The 10,846-nt window shown below is 54.7% G+C and overlaps 1 protein-coding gene across 4 annotated transcripts; it reads left to right on the top strand.

Annotated features, from left to right (window-relative positions):
- The first annotated feature begins 1,980 nt into the window (after nt 1-1,980).
- Nucleotides 1,981-10,846, top strand: Hcrtr1 (hypocretin receptor 1). Of its 4 annotated transcripts, XM_021200580.1 has the most exons (10): nt 1,981-2,135; nt 2,943-3,060; nt 3,390-3,631; nt 3,758-3,936; nt 5,025-5,040; nt 5,171-5,414; nt 5,694-5,809; nt 7,132-7,358; nt 8,324-8,445; nt 10,057-10,846. In XM_021200580.1, the coding sequence occupies exons 6-10, from the start codon at nt 5,318-5,320 to the stop codon at nt 10,218-10,220; spliced, it is 726 nt and encodes a 241-aa protein (XP_021056239.1). In that variant the 5' UTR covers nt 1,981-2,135; nt 2,943-3,060; nt 3,390-3,631; nt 3,758-3,936; nt 5,025-5,040; nt 5,171-5,317; the 3' UTR covers nt 10,221-10,846. The 4 variants fall into 4 exon arrangements, with proteins under 4 accessions (XP_021056239.1, XP_021056237.1, XP_021056238.1 ...); XM_021200578.1 differs by lacking the exon at nt 5,025-5,040; XM_021200579.1 differs by lacking the exons at nt 1,981-2,135; nt 5,025-5,040 and adding an exon at nt 2,607-2,716.

Genomic DNA, 10,846 nt, shown 5'->3' with positions numbered 1-10,846 from the left:
GGGGGTGCGGGCAGAATGCAGAAGGATGAATCATCACCATGGGAGCAGACTACTGAGTTCCACATTCACACACTTGCAGAGCTGTAGACACAAAGGCATGCCCACACGCACATTCCCAAACTCACAGGGAGACACACACCAAAACACACCGAGAGGCCAGTGCTGGTCAAAACCACAGATGCACACTGAGACCCACAGAGACAGAAACCCTACACACACATACACGCACATGTACACACACATGCACGTACACACATGCGCATACAGTCCTTAGATACAGACACCAAAACACAGGGACCAATCAAGACCCATAAGACATATCTTAACCAGGGGGAAGCCAGTCATCATACAAAAGCCTGCTCTCATACAGACCCATGGCTAATTTCTTTAGAGACATCCTAACCACCCTTCTGTGAATACATAAACCCTCGCCCTCTCCCTCATCATCCCCTGTCTCTGTGTGTGTGTGTGTCTCTGCTGTGTCTCTGTCTCTCTGCCTGTCTCTCTGTCTGTCTCTGTCTCTGTCTCTGTCTCTGTCTCTGTCTCTGTCTCTCTCTCTCTCTCTCACACACACACACACACACACACACACACATACCACAGTCCCTCTTCTCTGGAATCCTTCATCCATCCCCTGCCTCCAGCAGCACTCAGAGCAGACATGACAGTTTTAGAATCCTAGCGATCTATGACCCATATTCTTGCATACAGATGCCATAGCTACCCAAGGACAGAGTTTCTGCCTTGGGTCCAGCCACTCCCATTCTTCCAGAGTAGAGGTCACCAGACCCACAAGGGTGATGTCGTAGCCATCTGCTCACAGACCCCCTGTTGGCATCTCCAGTGCCTTCGAAGAGGGACTGGCTGCAAAGGGAAGATGATGGTTACACTCCCAGGAAGGAAGGGATGTGAGAGAAAGGACACTTGCTTGGAAGACCCTGTCTTGAGGGAGAGGTGGACAAAGTCCCCACCCACCTGCTAGGATTCCCAGGAGACCCGACCCAATCACATGCACCTGCTGTTGTCTGCCTTAAAGACTCCTCCTTTAGCCCAAGGGCCACTTGGTCCTGCTTCCCGATTCAGAGCAGGTGCTGCTGTTCTAGGAAGCCCTGGGTGACCTCTTCTGCTGTGCTGTGACTCTCAGCTCCCTAGATCTCCCCCATCTTTGTGGACACCATAGAAGCCTACATCCTATGCAGGACTGGGGGAGAGAGGGGCTCTGGGAGATCTGAGAGTGAACCACAGGTTCGAATCTCAGCACTGCCTCTGACCTTGGGCAAAGCCCTGAGCTGTGTATATCCAAGGAATTATCTGTAAAATGGGGACAATAATAACTATCTTCCCAGACTGACGTGGGGATTAAATGGGATCATGCATTGGGTATCTTGTGGAAATGGCGGCCGTATTACAGGTTCGTTGCTTACCACAGAGCTTGGTAAATATTGAATTAATGAACGCCTCCAGCTTCCCATCTTCTGCCCCCACCTCACGTCCGTGCTTTAGGAGGGGGAAAGTAAGTGTGAACAAGAAGGATTTGGGGCAGGGAGAACGGGGAGATCAGGGCTTTCTGGCGTCTCTGGACACCAGCTGCTCCAGCTCGTCCTGAGATTGCTTGGAGGTGGCACGGGCATCCTCTTACTCTTGTGCCACTCACCTGTGCCACCACCCTAATCGGTCAGGTGAGGCAAGTAGAGATGGGGTCCACCGCTGCTCTGTGGCCCCCCGACGCTCCCCGCCCCAGGTGCGTGCTGAATGCGGGGTGGCGGGAGCGTAAGTGTGCGAAGGATGCTCAGGATATGAATGAGCCAGTGGACGCGTGAATGGAGGTGGATAGAAGCGTGAAGTACAAGGCGGGGCTCCAGCTGGGTGACCTCGAATGCAGACAGGCCGGGGCTCCCTCCCCTCTCCTCCCAGCCTCCCGCTCCGCTCCCCTCCCCTCCCCGCGGCGCGCAGCCCTCCCTAGCCCTCCCGAGCTACGGCGGGCACCAGAGCCGGGACCACGCAGCCACTGAGCGGACAGCGCCGCCTCAGGAGGGGGCTACCCCGCCGCTTCTCCAGCTCCGCACCAAGGCGAAGTCCCGCGAGCAAGGTCCAGGTTCCAGCAACGGAGGATGCCCGGGACCGGGAGCCAACAGGTGCGGGGCGTGGGCGACCCCCCAGGACTGACTTGGGGATTCCAGAAGAGCATCGGCGGGTGAAGGAGGGGGCTGGAGTCTCTGGGGAGGAAGGGGATGACCTGGGTGCCGGAAGACTGCGCCAACACCCACTCACCTCCGGGAGGTTCCCGCGTACCCTTTAGCGCACTTGCTGCCCCTTCTGGGAATCCTCCCAGACCCTCTAAGGAGCAGGGAGGTCCCGCTGGAAAATCGGTAGGCCAATGTCTCTGCCCCTTCCCCTAGGGCTCTCGAGAAGACTGTCCATCCTTTTAACACTAGTCTGGGGTCGTCCCTACCCAGCCAAGGGAAGAAGGGGTCTGATCAAGGGAGGAGGGAGCGGCCTGAGCCAGGCTGGATTTATGAATGGAGAGCGGCCTGCGTACCGACTCAGCGACCCCTGGCGGCCGTCTGGGAGCATCGCGGCCCCGGGGACTCCAGGAGACCTAGCAAGGGGGTCTTGAGAAGCCTGTTTGTTGGCATGAGGATCCTTTCCTCTTACCCACACTCCTCTTCGCCGGTCTGTGCGTTCCCGCACGTGTACGCACACTGAGGAGTATCTGGCAGGTCTAGAGGGCGGGACCTAGGTCTTCAATATCTCCCTGAACCCTTTTCCCAGCCCTTAATCAAGGCTTGAGGACTGACTCAAGAAAGAATATTTGTCGTTGGGGATGAGTTTCCTTCCTAAATCTGTGGTGGCCGGAGGACTCAGACAGACCTGGATTGGCTTTGTGACCTTGAACAAGGGACTCAACCTCTCAGCTTCCCGTCTCTCCATCCACACAACAGGGCTCGCTAATAATGATACCGAGCACTGACTGGAGGGCTGGCTTCCGGGTGTACCAGGCTCTGGGTGAAGTAGTTTCCAAACCTTAGAGCTCAATACTCTCCATCTTGGCTCTGGAAGGTAGGTACCTTTAATACTCTGTTGGACCACTGGGTGGGGAAACTGAGTCTGAAGGAGGGAGGTTAAAGGTGCCTAGCTCCACCATTCCCCACCCATGACTAAGAATAAAGAGACGGAAGGTAGACAAAGTCCCTAATGTCCCCATCCCTGCCTCCCTCCTTTCCTTCTTTCCTTCCTTCCTTCCTCCCCTCCTTTCTTCCCTCCTTCCTTTCCTCCCTACCTTCTCTCCCTCAGGAAGTTTGGTCTGAGACCCCAAAGACCTGAGGGCAAAACCAGGGCCTTTGAAAGGAGTGGGCTGAGGGCTTGTGGGAGTGTCTCTTCCTCCACAGAGCCCAGGATTCTCCTCAGCTGAGAGGAGTGGCTCCTAAACTCATGGAACCTTCAGCCACTCCTGGGGCCCAGCCTGGAGTCCCCGCTAGCAGCGGGGAACCCTTCCGTCTGCCTCCAGACTATGAGGACGAGTTCCTCCGATACCTGTGGCGCGATTATCTCTACCCGAAGCAGTACGAGTGGGTTCTCATCGCAGCCTACGTGGCCGTGTTCCTCATAGCCTTGGTGGGCAATACCCTGGGTAGGTGTCTGTCTTCTTCTGTCTTCTTCCCTTCATGCCCATTCTCGCTGGTGAGGTCGGGATGGGGCCTGAATGCGTGTGGCTCTGCTAACTGGCTTCACCTCACCTTGCTGCTCTCTGCTGCAGTCTGCCTGGCCGTGTGGCGGAACCACCACATGAGGACAGTCACCAACTACTTCATTGTCAACCTGTCCCTGGCAGATGTGCTGGTGACTGCCATCTGCCTGCCTGCCAGCCTGTTAGTGGACATCACCGAATCGTGGCTCTTTGGCCATGCTTTGTGCAAGGTCATTCCCTATCTCCAGGTTAGCTAGCTCCCCCCATGGCCCACATCTCTCCAAAACCTATGACCTTGGTGGCTCTCAGTAACCTTAATGTTTGCCTTTCAGTCAAGTTACGGTGGCTTAGGACACTTGTGGGGTCATTCAAACCACCAGGCTGGACAGTTGGGAACACAAACACAGCCCCAAATACATACATAGACAAACTTGGTCACACACACACACACACACACACACACACACACACACAGAGAGAGAGAGAGAGAGAGAGAGAGAGAGAGAGAGAGAGAGAGAGAGATTTCCAGGTCCACAGGCACATGCTGAGAGGAGACAGAAGCCCACAGTGACAGACCTGCCTTTAACAGGTCTGCTCCCTGACCCCAGTGGTGACCAAGAGAGTCAAACAGAATTCCCTCTCTCATCTCCTCCCCTGATGCTGGACACCAGCACACCCAGATGGTATCAGGGGAATGGGAGGAGGACTGGCCAGAGACCACCACAGCCTCTCAGTAGCCTTTGGTCCTCTTCCTGTATCCTGGGAAACAGGACACCCTGGAGGCAATGCCTGCCTATACTACCAGCCAATTCATCTGTGCCGCTCAGACCAAGGGAGCTTTCCCAACAGCATAGGGGTGACCTTCCGGGGTGACAGTGATGCCTCATGGACTTCACACTGCTTTAAGGTTTTCTGCCCAACTGCTCCCCTCTGTGGATGGAGATCACGTGTCTCATCTCTTCACTGTACCATGGCACCTACATCATAGGTTGTAACAGTAGAGAAAGGAGGAGTTGGAGAGATAGATGGCTCCAGGGTTAAGAGGACTAGCTGCTATTCCAGAGGCCCCCGGTTCAATTCCTAGCACCCAGATGGCATCTCACAACTGTCTGTAACTCCTGTTCCAGGGGATCCAACACCCTCACACTGACATACATGCAAGCAAAACATCAATGTGCGTAAAAAAAAAATTATTTAGAAAAAAATAGGGAGAGGTGTGTTTGCCACACAGAGTCTCATTGTGTGTGTCAGGTCTCCAACTGGACATTTTCCATACATGATTTCATTTATTCTCACCAGCATCCCGCCAGATAGATGCTATTTTCCCATTCTGCAGATGAGGCTCAGAGAGGGTGAGTGACTTGCCCAAATTCACACAGCACAAAGGGGTGGAGTCACGATTTGCTGCACTGGTAGCTCTGGGCTGTGAACTGTTCCCCCCCCACACACACACACCTCTGATGTTGTGTCCCCGTGGGGCAGGCCGTGTCGGTGTCAGTGGCAGTGCTGACTCTCAGCTTCATCGCCCTGGACCGCTGGTATGCCATCTGCCACCCACTGTTGTTCAAGAGCACAGCTCGCCGTGCCCGTGGCTCCATCCTGGGCATCTGGGCTGTGTCGCTGGCCGTCATGGTGCCCCAGGCTGCTGTCATGGAGTGCAGCAGTGTGCTGCCCGAGCTAGCCAATCGCACCCGGCTCTTCTCTGTCTGTGATGAGCACTGGGCAGGTAATGGGCACTTCTGGGGGTGTATACCCCCAGGGCAGGGGATTTTCAGGGTGGGTACCCCCAGGGTAGGTATCTCCTCCTGTGTGAGCGTCACCTGGGGATCCCTCCAGGATGGCACTGCTAGACTGGGCAATTCTAGGCTCTCTCCCTACCCATGGTGCTTATGTGAATTCAGTTGTCCCCAGGTCTTGCTTTGGTTCATGTTGGGACAAGGTGGCATTGCTGAGGCAGACCAGGACTCCCAGGGTGAATTTGACCCTTGTGTCTTGCTACCTACAGATGAACTCTACCCCAAGATCTATCACAGCTGCTTCTTCATTGTCACCTACCTGGCCCCACTGGGCCTCATGGCCATGGCCTATTTCCAGATCTTCCGCAAGCTCTGGGGTCGCCAGGTGAGGCTCATCTGCTGCCGCTGTCTGGGCTGGGAAGGGGGAAGCTGTTTTTCTAAGGGAGTAGATGGCCCCTGACATCAGAACATATTATCTGCACTGGGAATAGAGTGAGGGGACGTGGGGAGCTGGAGGCCCCAAAGTGACTTGCAGCCTCTTTTAATTAATCAATTACCTTTCAGGGCTTTGGCATAAGCCAGACAAGTGTTCCAGCACTAAAGAATATGCACAGAGCCTTTCTCCCTGATCCAGGTTCCCTCCGTCCTTTTTAAAAGTGTTGCAGGGCCTTGCTAAGTTGGTCTGACTAGGCTGAACATACAATTCTCCTGCCTCAGTCTCCTGTGTAGCTAGGATTATAAAGCCAGCTTTAATTGCCATATCTTATACCCTTCCCCCCTGAAAATGTGAGAAAACAGACCCAGAGAAGCAACACAGTGTCTCCTGAAAGCACTCATCTAGCCAGGAGAAAATCAGAGGTCAAAACCCAAGTCAGGCTCCAGAGCTCAGCTTAGCACCAGAATGTTAACCCTTGCAGTTCCGGACCACTTGCCCAGTGAGACGCTCTTGCCCACTGCTGAGTGTGACTGCCAAGGCCAGCCAGGCCAACTGGTTCCAGACCTGACTTTCTCCTCATTACATGGAGCCTTAGTGGGGTTGCTGAGGTTGTGTTCACAGAAAGGTGGGTGCTAGGAACCGTTCGTACCGTGGCAGTAAGTCCTGGGCCAGTATCTAGGCAGTGAGAGAACATGTGTCACAGGCTGACAGGTCTCAATGACATTCTGGGATGTCATGTATGTTCTGCACAGTGCTAACCCATGCCTAGGCCATGCAAGGCCCTGGGTTGGGAGATGGGTGGGGAGATGCAGGCATACTCAGTCAGAGCCTTTCCTGGCTGGTCTACTACCTTAAGGAAGCAAAGGACTAGAGAAGTCACAGCTCACGAACGTGTGTAAGCAGTCTCTAAACTCTAGTTTTGCATTCTGGATCCATGCCTCTTGGTTGTGGGGTGGTTGCAAGGCATCTGCCTGGGTGGAGAGCTGGTGTCCAGGCCTTCCCGAGGCCTTCCTGATTCCCAGGGCTCCCTACAGTGTGACATGGACATCTCTTCATGACTCAGCTTTTCATCCTGTCCCAAAGACAGAGCTGCAGATCTCAGGAGGATGGGGGAGCAGCTAGGGGCAATTGCCTTGTATGTCCCTGCCTTGTTCAACTAAAGTTGCCTTGTCCCTAACTAAAGGGAATGGCTCTCTCAAGGAGTGACATCCACCTTTCCCGTGTGTGTGTGTGTGTGTGTGTGTGTGTGTGTGTGTGTGTGTGTTGGCTAGATCCCTGGTACCACATCAGCCTTGGTTCGAAACTGGAAGCGGCCCTTGGAACAACTGGAGGTTCAGCACGAGGGCCTGTGTACAGAGCCCCAGCCCCGGGCCCGAGCCTTCCTGGCTGAGGTGAAGCAGATGCGAGCTCGGAGGAAGACGGCTAAGATGCTGATGGTGGTCCTGCTGGTGTTTGCGCTCTGTTATCTGCCCATCAGTGTCCTCAATGTCCTTAAGAGGTAAGGAGACATGGGGAGCACGTGGGTAGGGAGGAACTCCACCCTGGGGCAGGCAGTTACTCTGCTCTGTTTCCACCTCCTCTATCTGTGCACGGGGCTCCAAGGACAATTAGAAAATCCTTCCTCTGTGCACTCGGCTAGCAAGTTCTAGGATGACTGGGTACACATGACAGACAAGAGCCCTGTCTTCACAGAGGCTGCATTCCAGCGAGAAAGGCGGCAAATCAATAGAAAAAGCAGTGTAGTATCAGGCTGTGAGGGTCGTGAAGAAAGATGAAATTCCAAAAGAGAACAGAGCGATAACGGGGGGGGGGGGAGGCTGGTGGGTTTGGTTTTGTCTCAGATACATGGTTGTCATTGTTGTTAACGTTGTTGTTGCTGTTGTTCTTGTTGTTCTCTGAGAAGCTGGGAAGTGTAAGTCTGCAAGCTCAGCACTTAGCAGGCCAAGGCAAAAGGACTGTGAGTTCAAAGTCAGGAGCAAACATCAGGGGTCTGGAGGATAGGTTAGGCAGAAGGACACGAGGATGCCACAGATGAGGCGCCATGAGGTGTCGCTGGAAGATCATGGAGGACTGGCAGGGTCGGTCTGGGTTTGGCCATGTCCAGTCTTGTGTGATCTTGGGCACTCACTTCTCTGCCTCAGCTGCTTTAACTGAAAAAAAAAAAAAAAAAAAAAAAAAAAGGATGCTGTCCATGTTGTGTAGTTTCTGGTGGGTGGATGGATTGGCCACGGGGGATCAGATAGCTGGAGTCTGAACAGATCGTTGGTCACTGTCCCAAAGCCCATTCTAGTTATAACCCATGCCTGGGTACCAAAACCAGCAGCCAAGATCTCAGACTGAGTGTCCTAAGGGGACAGCAGTGAGCAGTGGGGACATCTTCTAGCTAGAGCCCTGTGGGGACCTCCCCTCACCTCCCGAGTGCCCACTTCATCATCTTCGCACCATCCTTCTCCCTGGGATTAGAGTGTTTGGGATGTTCCGCCAAGCCAGCGACCGGGAAGCCGTCTATGCCTGCTTCACCTTCTCCCACTGGCTGGTGTACGCCAACAGTGCCGCCAACCCTATCATCTACAACTTCCTCAGTGGTAAGTGGACTACAGACGTGATGACCAAGGGTGGTCATGGTTCCTGGGTCCTTCGGGGGCTGGGAGGATAGGATGCACCTGTTCTCAGGCTCTCTCTGGGAACCTGTCACTCATACAAGACCCCTCCCAGGAGCCATGATCTGAGCTCTGACCCACAGATGTACCCAGGATGGAGTGTGACATACCTGCACGCCAGTGCCTATGAGGAAGGCCAGGGCCTGGGCCCACCCAGGAGCATGCTCAGTGAGACTTCTGACTAGTTCCTCTCTGGCTGGCGCAGACATAGCAATCTATGTTCCTAGAGGGAACCAGACCCGAGGGAAGAGGATCCTGGAGGCCTGACTGAGGGGAGATTGTATAGTCTTGCTAAGGGACAAGGGATAGAGTCATCAGCAGAGACACAGGGTAGGGTGGCTTGACTACCCCTGGATCCATGGGTTGCAAAGCAAACTTCCTCTCTCTTCTGGGAGTCCAGGTCCCCTCAGCCCTATTCCCACCGTGTTGTCCTGTACCCTACCTACCCCCACCCCATCTCAGTGGGTCCCCTCCCTACCTTTGACTTAGCAGATGTGACCTCATCGGACCTTATATTTGGGACAAGGCTTTGGAGGAGCCGTCAAAATGACTGCCCAAGAGTGGACACAATTCTTTCAAAAATAGGGCATTTGAGAAAGGGTCATAGATCACTAGTGTTAACTCTCACTGGGACTCAAGAATTACTCAACCAGGCTGCCTGCCTGCTTCCCAGCTCAGAGGACAAGACAGAAGAGAGGAATATTACTGAGGAGGAACGGGCAGCCACCCAGATGCGGATGCCTTGCCTCGGTTGTGTTTGCTGAGCAACTACTGTGTGCTCTTCCCTGAGCGGGATCCTAGATCATGGCAGGCTGGCAACACAGTTGGGGGTGGTTTTGTTTCAAGAAAACCTCTGTCCCCTGGCATAAATGCATGAGCAGTCTCTCTTCTCCTACTCCACCCTCGCCTTTGTGAGACGGGCTCGGGGTTAGGCACCCAGATTCAACTTCTGGCTGGGTGGCTTTGGGTACACCATAGTCTGCTGCACCTCTCATCTGTGATGTGAAACACAGTCTCGCAAGGTGTGAGGATGCTCCCAGGTCGGGGGAGGGGGGCAGGGGTGGAGCCTGAGGGACTGGCACAGCCCCTGGTGCAGTGTGACTGTCACTGGCAAGGCCTGCTGCTTTCATCTCCATACCATTGGGCAGAGCTGGGGTGGGGGAGGGGGAAGAAGACAGCAACAGTGTGAACTCTGAGCTCGCTCCCTACACACACACACACACACACACACACCCGTCATGGAGGCACACAGGTGAGGCCCTGAGCCAGACACCACGACCTGAGCCAGGCTCCATGCCAGGGTGCAGTCAAGGAATCAAGACAATTGCATTTTGCTCCAGGAACCGGCTGGGGCCCTTTCATCCTTTCTGGCTGACAGGGCAGAGGTAGCCCTGGGCTCTCCCTCTGAGCTCTACCCCTCCCTCTGAGCTCCACCAGGCAGCTCTAGCTGGAGTTGTGTGCGGGTGTTCCTTGAGGTCAACCCCCTTCCTGCTGCATTTGTCCCCTTATGGCTGTGTCTTTTGTCTCCCAACCAAGGCAAATTCCGGGAGCAGTTCAAGGCTGCCTTCTCCTGCTGCCTGCCTGGTCTGGGTCCCGGCTCCTCTGCCAGACACAAGTCCTTGTCCTTGCAGAGTCGTTGCTCGGTCTCCAAGGTCTCCGAGCATGTCGTGCTGACCACCGTCACTACCGTGCTGTCCTGAGTGGGGCCGGCCCAGGCTCTGGGAGACCTGGTCCTTTGCCTGGGGTCTGCCCCAGCAGTCACGGGAGGACTGCTGCGGCTCAGCGAGAGGCTGCGCGATTCCAGTCCTGGCTTTCTGCCACAGTCATCCCCTCTCTGAGGTTGTCCCCTAAGCTGGGTGGATAGGGGCTTAAGCTGCTCAAGAAAGCAGAGAGTGTTGTAAACTGTCTAGTGCTGTGGGCGTGGTTGCTGTCATCCCTGTCTCATATGGCTCTACCCTACAGTGTCACTTCACCCTATCAGAGCTTGGCTTTCCTCCCAAAGACCTGTCTTCTACTCAATTATAGGCCTTTCCTGGCTGGAGTCTGCTCCAAAGGTCCCCACAGACATATTCACCTGGCCTGAAGGCCACCGGAAGCCAGGACTACACACGGCCTGCTGCACCAATGTGTCCCTGTGAACTAATTTGGGTTCAGCCCTTCTCAGTGAGCTCTGAAGCACGGTCCACCCTCTCCAGGTGTGGACTGCACGCAGCACAGGCTGGAGCTCGTTGGCATTGTGGAATGCTTAAACACTCTCCATGTGGCCGTTCGTTCAGCATGGAGGCCAGCAGCCCGTAGCAACTGTAATTAAAAGCCTGGCACTGAA

The sequence above is a fragment of the Mus pahari genome, chromosome 6 (genome assembly GCF_900095145.1).
Source record: "Mus pahari chromosome 6, PAHARI_EIJ_v1.1, whole genome shotgun sequence".
Lineage (NCBI taxonomy): Eukaryota > Metazoa > Chordata > Mammalia > Rodentia > Muridae > Mus > Mus pahari.
Note: the sequence above shows the minus strand (reverse complement) of the source record. Positions and strands in the feature narration are given on the sequence as shown.

What these genes read in the sequence shown, in the direction of transcription:
- Hcrtr1 (XM_021200578.1), top strand. Translation starts at nt 3,433, where the DNA reads ATGGAACCTTCAGCCACTCCTGGGGCCCAGCCTGGAGTCCCCGCTAGC. An exon ending in CTTGGTGGGCAATACCCTGG is followed by an intron (nt 3,632 to 3,757) that starts GTAGGTGTCTGT and finishes TCTCTGCTGCAG; the next exon opens with TCTGCCTGGCCGTGTGGCGG. An exon ending in AGGTCATTCCCTATCTCCAG is followed by an intron (nt 3,937 to 5,170) that starts GTTAGCTAGCTC and finishes CCCGTGGGGCAG; the next exon opens with GCCGTGTCGGTGTCAGTGGC.